Source organism: Lontra canadensis, unplaced genomic scaffold, assembly GCF_010015895.1.
Source record: "Lontra canadensis isolate GAN:19392208 unplaced genomic scaffold, GSC_riverotter_1.0 scaffold148, whole genome shotgun sequence".
Classification (NCBI taxonomy): domain Eukaryota; kingdom Metazoa; phylum Chordata; class Mammalia; order Carnivora; family Mustelidae; genus Lontra; species Lontra canadensis.
In genome coordinates, this window is record NW_022631142.1 from 2,251,628 (window position 1) to 2,264,537 (window position 12,910).

The 12,910-nt window shown below is 54.0% G+C and overlaps 1 protein-coding gene across 10 annotated transcripts in view; it reads right to left on the minus strand.

Moving 5' to 3' along the window:
• The window catches only part of LRP8 (LDL receptor related protein 8), a 76,789-nt gene extending 69,716 nt beyond the window's left edge, over positions 1–7,073 (minus strand). For all 10 annotated transcript variants that reach the window (XM_032844228.1, XM_032844227.1, XM_032844226.1 and 7 more), the window contains exons 1-2: positions 6,938–7,073; positions 6,035–6,154 (exon numbers count right to left, since the gene is read on the minus strand). In XM_032844228.1, the coding sequence (XP_032700119.1) occupies positions 6,035–6,154; positions 6,938–7,073 (256 nt within the window). The remainder of the gene's footprint in view (positions 1–6,034; positions 6,155–6,937) is intronic.
• Positions 7,074–12,910: the final 5,837 nt, after the last annotated feature.

Consider the following 12,910-nt stretch of genomic DNA (forward strand, 5'->3'; position numbering starts at 1 on the left):
AACCCCCAGCGCTCTGACCCCAACAGAGTAGATGAGTGCTCAGAGAGGAAGAGTGTGAGGAAGAGTCCAAGCTTCAGAGCAAAGAGAGTTCAGTCGAATCCTGGCTCCACCACGTAAGCCTCAGACATTGCCAAGTCACTTCTCTCTGAGCCTCAGTTTCATCATCCATAAAATGGGAATAATAAGAAAACAGCTCTCCCAGGGCTGTGAGTAGCAAAGCTAATGAGAGCAAATTTGCAATGTGGTGCCAGGCACGGGTAAGTAGCCAATATCTGTTACGAGTAATTCTTTCCTTCCAGGGAACTACTTCTTTTAGAATCTCCCAGCACAGGGCTGGAGGAGCGGACGATGCGGAGGAGAATCCAAGACTGAGGGAGGCTCAAGGACATGTTGTGGGAGCTCAGGAACAAGGGGTCAGGGAAGGCAATCGGAGGGAGGTGGCATCTCTACCAGGCCTTCAAACATGGGGTGATCAGATAAGCAAGATCTGTGGGGCCCCAGGTCTGCCTTCCCGGGGGCGGAGCGGGCCGAGGGCTCTGACTGTTAGCCCTGGGGCCAGGAGAGCTTCTGCTTGGTTATATCCCTTGAGGGGGACACAACCAGCTCCATACACCCTCCTGTTCCTTATCCTCCCCCCAGGGCGCATCTCTCTGCTTCATCTGCTGCTGCTATTTCCCCAAGGAGGGAAAAACTGTCAAGCCAGCTGCCTGCTGACTCCTACGGAGGACAGGGCCAACCCCTCTAAGGCCTACTGCACTTGCATCTCCACAGGCCTGAGAAAGCCAAGGAGCTCTTGGAGCAGAACTCTGTCCCAGGAGTGCCTGTGGAAAGACCCACAGGAGAGTCTATGGCAAACATTCCCAAGGCCTGCAGGCTCCAGCCCCGGGGGGGCCAGCCCTGGATCTGGAAGAGAGGGAAGCTTGGGGCCTGCTGGGCAGAGCCCTGGGGGCTAAATGGCTTCCTTCCTTTCCCAGGCACAGCCACAACAGCCAGAGAGAACAGAAACCAGCCTCAGGAGGAACACAGGGCCTGAGGGAAGCCATCCTCTGCCCCTCCCAGGGCCCCAGGCCACTCATCCACTGAGACGGGTCAGGCCTGTTTGATTCATTTCTTCCCTCAGCCCCTCCCTGGGCACCCCTCTGTCACTCTCAGGTCCCTCTAAGTGGCCTTGAGGCCATTTCCACCATGGGTAGGCAACCAACTGCAGGGACCTTCAGATATCTGGCCAAGCAAATGGGGTCAGGGGAAGCAGGGGGCTCTTGGGTGGCCTGCAGAGGCCCCCCGACAGACAGTCAGGTACCTCGAGACCTCAGTGAAGCTCCTCCCTCTGAGAACGATCACACCTATTACCATTCATTGAACACCTACTGCTCATCAGGCACATTCTCTTTAATCCTCACAGTATCTTTGGGAGGGAGAGATTATCGTCCCAAGGACCTATCGACCAAAGGACACAGCTGGGATAGATTATCTTCTGTGTCTGACTGAGAGCCCCAATGAGTTATGATTTCAACATGGCTCCCTATGTCCTTTCTCTCTCTCAACTTCTGTATCTTGGCCTTGGGCTAGAGGGTAGCAGGGAGGGCTTCCTGGAGGAGGTGATACCTGCACTGAATCTTCTAAGATGGGGATAAGAAGGTAGTCAGCAGAGGGAGCAAAAAGAGTGTCCCAGGTTGATGGAGTGACGTATGCAAAGGCCCAGAGGTGAGAAGCAGTAGGAAGGCCAGACTGAGATAGAAGCTACAGTTCGGTGTTGCAAGTTCATAGGAAGAGTCTGGAGGGGAGTGGCCACAGGAGCTGGTCACAGAGTTGCTTTTACCCCATGGGTATGTGGGAGGCTCAGGAAGACTCTGAATGGTGGAGTTGCCTGGACAGATAGGAAATCACAGTTCAGAGAGGAGTAATACTGTCTGTGCAATGCCTCCATCCAAAAAGAAGATGAAGCTGGGCCTGGGGTCAGGAATGTGAGAATGGGGCCTGAGGCCAGGCAGCGCTCTGAAGGCCAGATGCCGGCTGTAAGCCCCAGCTGGGAGCTGTGGCCAAGCTTTAATTATTTACAAGGCTGCTTCCCAGAAAGCCCCGGCGCTCCTGCAGCCTGGCCTTGCCCAGCTAATGAACTCTCAACCATGGGAGACCTCGCTGTGCCCACTCTTTATTAGACCTGGGATGGAGGGCTGATGGGGGCTGGGAGAACAAGGACGACCTAAAGAAGCCTGAACTAAGTGGAGGAATTTGAGCACAAAACCAGTCTATGGGTATCCCCAGCCCAGACATAAAGAGAAGCACAGAGATCTTCCCGGAGCTGGGGGGCCTGAAGCGGGGGGGGGGGGGGTGTTAACGTCATCTCAAGAGGGAGAAACTGTGAGGATTTGCTGGAGACAGCACAGGTGCTGTAGTTGAGCGCCTGCATTCACACCCCAGCAATTTCACTTAAAAATCATATACCCAGGGCGCCTGGGTGGCTCAGTCGTTTACGTGTCTGCCTTTGGCTCAGGTCATGATCCCAGAGTCCTGGGATCAAGGCCCGCATCAGGCTCCCTGCTCAGCAGGCAGCCTGTTTCTCCCTCTCCTCCCTGCTTGTGCTCCCACTCACTCTCTCTCTTTCTCAAATAAATAAATAAAATCTTAAAAAAAAAAAAAATCAGATGCCCTTGGGCTAGTTACTTAACCGCTCTGTCCCTTTGTAAAATGGTGCTAATGCGGGTAGTTCGGAGACTTGCTCCATTTTATAGACGTGAGGAGCTCAAGGAGACACATCTCAGGAGGCCGGGGCCTACACAAGTGGTCGTTGCTGTTGTTGTTACTCTGGGAGCAAAGGGCTGGCCAGAGACCAGAACCCCTCTTTCTGCCCCCAGACACTAAGAAGCAACAGGAAACCGGCCAAGGAGCCAACTGGCCTACGTGACCAGGTCCACACCCCAGGATCTCACCCCACTTAGCCTGGCTGGGCCGCCCTTGGGCTTCCTTGAGCCTGGACCTCAGGCTCCCAGCCTTTTCCTCCACTTTGAAGGTCTTCTGAGACTGGAACTGAAGCCCCACAAGCATTTCACTTCCCCATCCTCCCAACTCTATTGGTGTCTCTTGTAAGTGCCAAGTCCTAACCACTGTGGATGAAGATCAGGACTTAGTGGCCCTTAGCTTGAGTTTTTGCTCCAACCCTGAGGAGCTATGTGACTTTGGGGGGAATCATTTCACTTCTGTGAACTCCTGTTTCCTTCTCCATACTATGGGGACCATACCACCTATTTTTAAATGTAAGCCTTGTGAGAATGATATCAGTTATCATCTTTCAAGGCCTGGCTTAGCTATTTCCTCCTCCAGGAAGTCCTCCTTGGCTTCCTCAACATAAAAGCTTCCTCCCTCTAGCCTCCATCAGCTTTTGATATTCTTAGGCTGCATTCTGGCCCCTTTGGGAGCTTGTACTCATTTTGCCTTACCCAGACTTCACTTAGAAATTGCAATGCCCATTTTGCAGGCCTATAGAGGTACAGAGGTGGGGTGGTTCCGGCTCTCTCATAGGGTAGAAGGGCTGGAGTGCCAAAGGAGGGGATCAGATATAAGGCAGAGAGGCTGCTCAGGGAGGAAGCAACAGACTTGAGGGGAGGGTAGTTCAAGGAAATTCAGTTTGGGCAGGCAGCCCAGCATGGGGCGGAGGTGGGGAGCAGGAATCTCCCCACTTGGGGAAGGAGGGGATGAGGAAAGACCACTCAAACACGTAGTCCAACTTAGCTACCCAAAGCCCCCATCCACATTTTTCAAGATTTCTTTGTGGCTCATAGAGTCCCTTTCTAAGGGGCTCATCCATTCCCTTCTCTTTGCCCACCCTGTCTGAAGACTTTCCACACATTAACCTATGATGGAGGAACAGCAGCCCTATTTGGCAGATGAGGAAACAAGCTCAGAAAAATTAAGCCACGTAGGACTGGTACTAACTAGAGCTCCCACCTTTTCCACTCCAAGCCATCTACCTCAGAAGGAAAGCAGGAGGCAATATTGGCCACGAGAGCTCCCCTGGTCCCATCTGGGGTCACCTGGACACAGGCTACTTCACTCCTCCATCTTCCCCAGAGCCTCCCATGGAGATGAGAAGCAACAGGCCCAACACACAGATCATGGCTTTCCAGCCCCTGGATCACACTCTTGGGTCCTTCTGTGCCACACTCCCCACTGCGACAGCCAGTACCCAAGCTAGGAGGCACGTGGACATCTTGACCAAGTTCCGTCACTTTCAGCTGTGTGACCTTGGGCAAATCGCCCCACGTCTCTGAGATAGCACCCCTATCTACAAACAGGGGTGACAAGAAAAACCCGCACAAGATTGTTGTTCTACAGAGCCAGAGATAAGGTGAAACCAACCCAGAACTGCAGTTTCGAGTTTCCTGCCTCATCCTCGGCACTCCATTGGTCAGGCAACCACAGAACAACTCCCAGGGGGGAGACTCTCTATAATATTTTACCCCAGCACTGCCATTTTCACCATTTCAATAGCACTGGGGAATCAATGGTGAGGTTATGATTACGCTTCTGGAAGCGTTAAATTCAAGCTCCTACTTAGCAACTCAGGAACTGTGGAGCAAGTAACTTAACCTCTCAGTGCCTCAGTTTTTTAGCCTGTGAAACAGGCCTGCTGAGAAGAGTGGAGGAGTTCGCCGGAGATAAGCACTCACTGCGGGGCTGGCACATGGCTAACAGTCAGCATGTGTCAGTCGCCTGACTTCCAATTACATTACTATAACTGGTCCTCAGAAACAGGCCAAGAATCATGAGCCCAAGCGGTCAGGTGAGGAAATGAAGACAGGAGGAGACCATGAGCCCAAGAAACAGAGCCAACTCCGGACTGCAGCTGAGAATGCATCTGGAGGCTGACCAGCAAGCCCACAGAAAACCTCAAAGACTCCACGTTGCCTGTCCAGGTGTTCCTCCCTCTTCCGCTCCTGCCACTGTGTGGTGCTGTGGATCCGTCCACCTGTTGCCCTCCCACAGACCCTGTGGGGCCTCCCTGGCCTATGGAGTGGGCTCCTGCTCCAAAGTGCCCCGGGGCTGGCACTGAGAAGGCATTCCAGGACCATGAATGTACGATCCCCTGCGTCTGTTTCTAAAGAGTCCTGTTTTTCTTTCTGCTCCTGGAGCCTCACTCCTTCATGGCAACTGCTTGCTAGCTCACTTCTGCCACCACAAACATCAGAAACCACAAGCATCGCAAGAAAGAACCTGCAAAGCTGTAGCGCCCAGGTGTGCAAGCAGCGCATCAGCAAAGGCGGCCCGCCACGTGCACACCCGTCACCAACTGAGCGCTCACGTGCAGTCTCGGAATCCTCGGGCCTTCTCCAGGAAGCAAACTCTTTCTCCCGGCCCCCTCCTTCCTAGTTTGTCCCATGACTCATGCCCGCGCCCGGCTAGCAGGAGAGCGTGGTCCGCTCGTCAGGGTGGCACAAAAACCTCTACACCATGACTAGGCAGAAAAGCAACCGGAGCCGGCCAGCGCCCGGGCCTCACAGGCGCTTAACTTCCCAGGAGATGCGTGCGGGGGTGTGGCCGGGGCGGGGCCAGGGCAGGGCCCTTGCACCCCCGGCGCCTGAAAACTGCACACCCGCCCGCTCCACGATTGGCCGCCCTGGCCACGGGGGCCTATGGGGTGGTCCTCGCCTGGCCAATCAGGGGCCCCGGGGAGCCCATTCATTCACAAAAACCCAGCAAGACGAGGCCCGGAATTGCCTAGAACTTTGAAACACCCGCGCGTTCCGTGGGGCCGACGCAGGAGTCCAGGAGGGCTAGACGCAGGAAGCTAGACGCTTGCAGGGACGGTTGTGTCCCTGCCCACAGTTCCGGCCCGGCAACCCGGGCGTGGCGCGCCCTCCTCTTGGGCCACACCAGCGCCGGGCCCCGCCCTGGACCCCATTAGGACACGCCGGCCAAGCCACCCAACCCTGAGGAAGGCGGCGCCAGGGCAGCTTCCCGGCAGTGAGGCCCAAGCAGGTGGCCGGCGGCCCCCCATCCCCGCCCCGTTCCCTTCCTCCCCAGCCGTCCAACTCACGGCAGTCATCCTCGTCGCTGTTGTCCGAGCAGTCGTCGTCCTCGTCGCATCTCCACACGGAGGGGATGCAGCGCTCATTCCGACACCGGAATTGGTCCTCTTCACACTCTTTGACCGGCCCTACTCGGGGGAGAGGGGGGCGTGAGCCGTATGCACGGACAGTGCAGTCCTGGCCGCAGGGAGGGGTCTACTGGGGCGAAGGAAAGGAGGCGATAATGGAGCCGAAGACCTCTGGGGGCCTCGGGAGCCCTGGATCCGGAAGGAGGGCAGAATGGTAATGGGATGGCGGGCTGCTCCGTGGCATTACGAGGCCAGACACAGTCGGTGTCACACGACTTGGGTATACCCCCCATTGAGAACACTCACCCGCACTCACGGCCCACAATCAGAGATCTACGCAGACACAGACCCACAGGGAACCCCCGCACACGCCGCGACACACGCACTGGGCGCTGCGGGCTCAACCCCTTAGCATGCAGCCCCTCTTTCTCCGCCGCGCGCAGGGGTCGCCGGAAACGCATTGTCAGGCGGGGAAGTCGCCCGGCTCAGCTCACCGCCGCCGCGGAGCGCGCGTGTCAAATGAATCCCGCTGGCTGGAATCATGCAGCCCACCCGGAACCATCAATGACCACCCCCGCCCCCTCACAAAGTTCCCGGCCCGCCTGGCCCCCACTGGGCCCATCCCCCAGGAGCAGGTGCCAGAAGGCAGAGCCAACGACGCCGGGAGCCGTGGGGGGCGAAGGTCGAGGGCAAATTAAAGGATAGATGGGTCGCGAGAAACCTATCCCCACCCCCAGGCCCGGGCTCACGGAGCCCAGCGAAACCCGCAGCCCGGTCGCCGGGCCGCGCTTTGTTGGCGGCTCCGGCGGCGCAGAGCCGGGCGGGGGAACCAGCCTCACGCACCTTGGCCGCCGCGCTGTGGATCAGCCGCTGCCGCCGCCGCGAGCTGTTGGAGCCGCAGCGGCAGCAGCAGCAGCAGAAGCAGCAGCGGCGCCAGCGGCGCCAGCGGCCGGAGCGCGCCCCGCTCGGGGCGGCCCATGGCGGGCCCCGGGCTCCGGCCGCCGCGCCCCGCGCACCCCGTGCGGCTGCCGCCGCCGCGCCTCAGCCCGCCGAGTCCTCGCCGCGGCGCCGGGGCTGCCGCTGCCCCCGCCGCCGCCGCCACCGCTGCCGCCCGCCCCGGCTCCTCCGCTGCATTTCAAGCAGGTTCCGTGACGCTCGGCGGCGGGGCGGGCTCAGGCTGGGCGCGCGGCCCCGGCCCTGGGCGGCCGCCGCCGGCGCGCGCGCCCCCTCCCTCTGCCGCCTCCGCCCCCACGCTCCTCCAGTTGCTGCAGCCTCTGCCTCCTCCCTCTTGTCCTAGGTCCACTCCTCCCTCAGCTGGCGCGCGGGCACCTAGCTGAGGACCCGTTGGGCGCCGCAGATGCTGGGATGAGCCGGGCGAGGTCCCTGCCCCAGAGGAAGCAGACAGGCCAGGGGAAGCAGCACTGGGTGCCTGGAGGCTAAGAGAAGGCTGAGGAGGGGTGCGTAAGAGTAAACCTCGGTGGGAGGCGAGATGCTCCCTGGTGCGCAGGCTGTGCAATGTGCACATGGGGCAGAGGTGATGGTCGTGGATAAAGGTCAGCATACCGGGAAGTGTGAGATCAGGGAGAAGCTCTGGGAGCTGCACTGGCCCTCTGCACCCCTCATCCGCTGCCCCCCAGATACGATGCATGCGTGTAGTAGGTTCGCGTGCCCATGTGCCTCTGTGCATGTTATGTGCTCATGTGACCACGGCTGAGGACGTGAGGCAGATGGCTTGGGCCTGGCGCACATACTTTATATATTCATCGTCTAAAGCATTCTTCGTCAGGCAAAGGGGCGATGAGGGTCACCTGCAGGGCAACACCCAGTCTTTGCTGTGATAGGGAAGGGAGGGGACTGGGGCACTCCACAAAAGGGATGTGTTATTCCTGCTTATAGGGAACGCACATCCAGGGCCTTTGTTCACCATTTGTATAAAGGAGAAGTCCCCTTCTCTAGTCGATCACATCCCCAACCCACCCAGGCCATGGTGCAGAGAGCCGACCTGGGACTAGATTTTCCCTGCCTGCTGGTCAGTAAGGCTGATCCCGCACAACCTTCTTTGGAGAATGAGGTTTGAGGGCATTGGCCACTAAGAGACAGACTGGCAGGTGTCTGGGCCCAGTGTAGGTCCACCATCCCATCTCCTCCTGCCACTTCACCTCCATGGCAGAGGGGCAGGAAAAGGAGCTTCAAGAGCTGTTCATCCCAGTCCTGGAAGCCACTGTCTGCCAGCAGCCCTGTTCCTGAGCCCTATTCCTTCCCACAAACGACAGCCCCTTGGCAATGGCTGCAGCTACCTCGTAGGAGAGGGGCGCAGACCCCAGAGAGCCCAGCAGGCATTCTTGCCATTAGCCCTTCTAGCTTTTGTTCATTCAGTCATTTAACAAGCATAGTCAGCCCTGCTCTGTGCCAACACTTCGTGGGTTGACACGGTACCAGGATGGTGAAGTCCCTGACTGGTGGGGAGACCAGCCATCCACACACAGGCAACGAAGGACATGCACGCTTTCAACAAAAACTTAGGGAGCCCCTCTTCGTGCCCAGCATTATCTGCAGCCCAGGGGTAGAGTGTAGAAATACAGGAGGTCCCTCTTTGCTCTCTTACAGCTTACAACTTACTTGGGAGAGACAGACACAAAAGCAAGAAAACAAAAAAGGATAATTTCAGATAATCATAACTGCTATGAGAAAAAATAAAACAAGGTGATAGGATCATCTAAAGAAACTGGTTCCCACCTCTGGTTCAGTTTCTTCATCCAAAATGAGAATGATGACAGAATTCCTCTCAGAGGGCTGTGAGGATTATAGTCAATGAAGAGATTATGCATGGGCAGCATGAAGCATACAGCTGGTACATAATAACTTAGGTATGTTACTATTATTCAAACAGAATTCCCTGTTCAAAACCCCTGATGACTTCCCAATACTCAAAGAATAAAGATTGAGCACAGGCGTTCATTGACCTCCCCTCCAAAGGAGGACCTTTGCTCATATGGTCTCCCCCAGATCCAGTTGTCTAGATGGACAACCTCTTGTTTCTCAACAGCCCCTCATCAGAGATCCTCCAGGCTCCTCGAAATCCTCGGCCAGTTTGGACTACTTCCTTCTCTCCCTAGTCAGCCTGTGACCCCCCTGAGACAGACTCACAGGTGTGCACATGACCTTCCTGAGGATAGGAAGAACCTGTCCTGCGTTTCTGGGCCTCTGGCATGGCACGAATTTGACCAATATTTGTTTCTGCCTCACTGAAGTTTTCTGTACCCCTGGGAAGACTGTGTCTTATTGATCTTTATTTTCAGAGGATAAGTACAAGGTCTGGCAAAAACAAGCATTAGGTAAATGATGTCTAAATACTTGGAAAAGTCAAAAGGCAAATCATATCAAGTAATAATAATAACTACTTCTCACTGCACACTTGGGGTCAGGCACCATTGAAGAGCATTTTTTTTTAAGGATTTTATTTATTTATTTGAGAGAGAGAAAGAGCACGAAAGAGGAGAAAGAACAAACAGGGAGTGGAGGGAGAGGAGCAGAGGGAAAGGGAGAAGCAGACTCCCTGCTGAGCAGGGAGCCTGACATGGGGCTCCATACCAGGACCCTGAGATCATGACTTGAGCCAATGCTTAACCAATGGAGCCATCCAGGTGCCTCATCTAAGTGCTTTAAATGCTTTAACCCATTGAGTCCTTATAATATCCCCATGAGTCAGGTCATATGTTTATTCCATTTTACAGATGAGGACACTAAGGAATAGGGAGGTCACACAGTTGGTAAATGGCAGCAAAGCTAGCACTTGAACCCAGGTGGCAGAACTGGGAATTTTTCAGGGCACGTAAGCTGGTTAATTCCAGTGAGGGGCAAATGGAGAAAGCCCAGCTCTTGACAGATGTCAGACACTAAAGGGACCCTGAGGAATAGCTTCTGCTGCCTTGGTGACTTGTCCCCACCTGTCCTCTCTCTCCATTCTGGGCTGACTCAAGTATACAGACCTTGCCCACTTCTGGGTTTCCAATGAAAATCCCCAAACCCAACCTCAAGTGCAGTGAATTCCTCATGAGACAGAAACAGGTGACTTCCACCTGCTGTCAGCACAGCAATATCCCCCTCCTAAGCCTCCATGTCCTGCTTCCAAAACTGCTAGGGGCCCAGCCCATGCCCATTCCACTCCCTCATACTGGCCCCCCAAAACTGGAGTTTTAGGCTTTTGCCAGTCTGTACCCTCTGTCTAGAACACTTGTGCACTGACTGACTTCTATTTCATCCTTTGGGCCTGAGCTCAAATGCCTCGTCCTCTGAGAAGCCTTCCAGCCTCTTCCAGAGAGGTCGCAGTCAGGGCTTTCTATAAACCTCTGGAGACTCCCTTGACTGTCCTTATGCTAGGTGAGGGGCACGGATAAACAAGACTACATCCTTGCCTTTGAGGATCTCTGATCTCGGGGCCAGACGGTGAGTGTGCAGGGTGATGGGAACCTCCGATGGGGCTACTCAGGGATGTCAGATTCCCACACCCGGGTACCCAAAGCTAGGTCCCCCATCCAGCTAGGGTAAACACACTGGCGACCTGAATTAATCACGGCTGAACTGTAAGGGCACCAGGGCTCTCCCACTGTCCGTCACCTTCACTTCACAGAAGTCTAGCCCCAGTCCTTCATATTGGCCTGAGCCAACTGAGCATTTCTCTTTGCCCCTGTCTCTCTGTATTTCTTTCTCATTCTGTCTCTTTTTGATTAGACAGAATATCTTCATTCCTGTAAAAAAGGGATTCTAATTCATTACATGAACTTTATATAGATCCAAACTGCTAGAGTTTAAATCCCTTGCTAACTGTGTGACGTGGGTCAAATTGTATGAACCCTCAACATCCTTATCTGTGAAATGTGGGCGACAATGTTACATAATAATATTAATTATCTATTGCTACATAACAAAATATACCCCAAATGAGCATCTTAGAACAACAACAGATATTTATTATCCCTCCCAGTGTCTGTGGGTCAGGAATTTGGGAGGAGCTCAGTTGGGTCACAGTGTTAGCAGGACTGTGGTCTTCTGAAGGTTTAACTGAGGCTGGAGGGTTGGGGTCATCTCACTCACATGGCTGGGAAGTTCATGTTGGCTGTTGGCAGGACGACTCAGTTTTTCACCACACAAATTTCTCCATGGGGCTGCTTGAGTGTTCTCACAACATGGCGGCCGGCTTCCCCAGAGTTACTGATATGAGAGAGAGACAGAGAAAACAAGGAGGTTTATGATCTAACTATGGAAGGTGCACCACATCATTTCTGGAATATCCTACTGGTTAGCAGATGCGCTCTCGTCCCTGTGGGAAGGGTGTCTACAGGAGTATGACGGCCAAAAGACGAAAATCACCATGGGGCTCCTGGAGACGGGTTCTACACTACCTCACAGAGTTAGTGAGGATGAACTAAGTTACCATATATAAAGTGCTTGGAAGAGTTTTCAGTACATTGCACGTCCTACGTGAGTGTTTGCTGTTGTTGTTGTTGTTTCTCTGAGTAAGAGTATAGAGTACACGTTGCATAATGATTATCTATTTACCAGGAACATTGTTGCTATTCGTTGCAGAACCCCTTCGTTATGCAGATGAAGACACCCAGGAACCTGAGAGGATGAAGGCATTTCAGGGCTTCACAGCAGAGCACAGGCCAAGTAGGACAGGCCCAGCATGGGTTTCTTGCCTCCTGGCCATGTGCTCTTAGGAGAGCTGGAGTCACTTCTCCCTCCTTTGCTGCCTTGCTGTTGGACACTGAGCAGGTACCTTTCCCTCTCTGGGCTTGGCATCCCCATCCCTCACATGAGGGGTTGGACAAGTCAGTATTTTCCATGACCACTCCTTCTCACCCTCCCTGAATGACTTCCTCCCTTTCACTTACTTCCTCTCCTGCCAGCCTCGATTTTCCTTTAAATCCTTTCACTTAATAAACTTAGCTTCATACTAAGCAACAACCTCCATGAAATCATAGCTTTGAGATGCTAATTATATTTTTCCAATACACGTTAAAGAACCTCCTGGCTATTCCAATAAACAGTGCTCTTCTGTCCGACCATCCAGATGGTTCTTGCTTCTTTAATGGTCCCCTGCTCTGGGTCCTTCATTTAATGCGGGGGAAAAGGGTGGAGGGCGGGAGCTCTGACCGCTCTGTCCATGACAATGAGTTTCTCAAGGTGACCTGGAGGCCACCCAGGTCCTGGGTGCCCACTGCCTGAGTCACAGGGCTTTCTAGGGGAGGCTCAGCAATTTTCCATGTGCTTTTGGGTTTTGTTACTATTTTATTTTTTCCTATCAAAGTTTCAAGAATCAAACAGTTTTGCAAGACTTATCATGAAAAGTCTTATGTCTTCTCTCCCAACCTCCTTTTCCTTCTCCCCCAACCCCCGCCCTGACCCCTCGGGGCAAACATTTCCAGCCCTTCCAGCTGATTCTTTTGCTATTTACCTCCTATCATTAAATAACACAATAATTTCTATGTCTTGGTCTCTCAGTTTCACGCATTCTCTTTGACTTCCCACTGTGAAGATAGGGATTTGGCTTACTCACACACACCAGCACCCCCAAACACACAGCCATACAGACACCTGTGCACTCACTCTCTGAGTCAACCCCTGCCCATCCTTCCAATATCATTATGATTATGTGATTTTAAAAGTTTTTTTTATTTGTAAATTACTTTTAATTGTGATAAAATACACTTAGCTGCAAAATGTACAACCTTAACCAATTTCAAGTGTACAGTTCATTAAGTGGCATTAAGTACACTCACACTGTTGTTTACCATCACCGCCGTGCATCCAGAC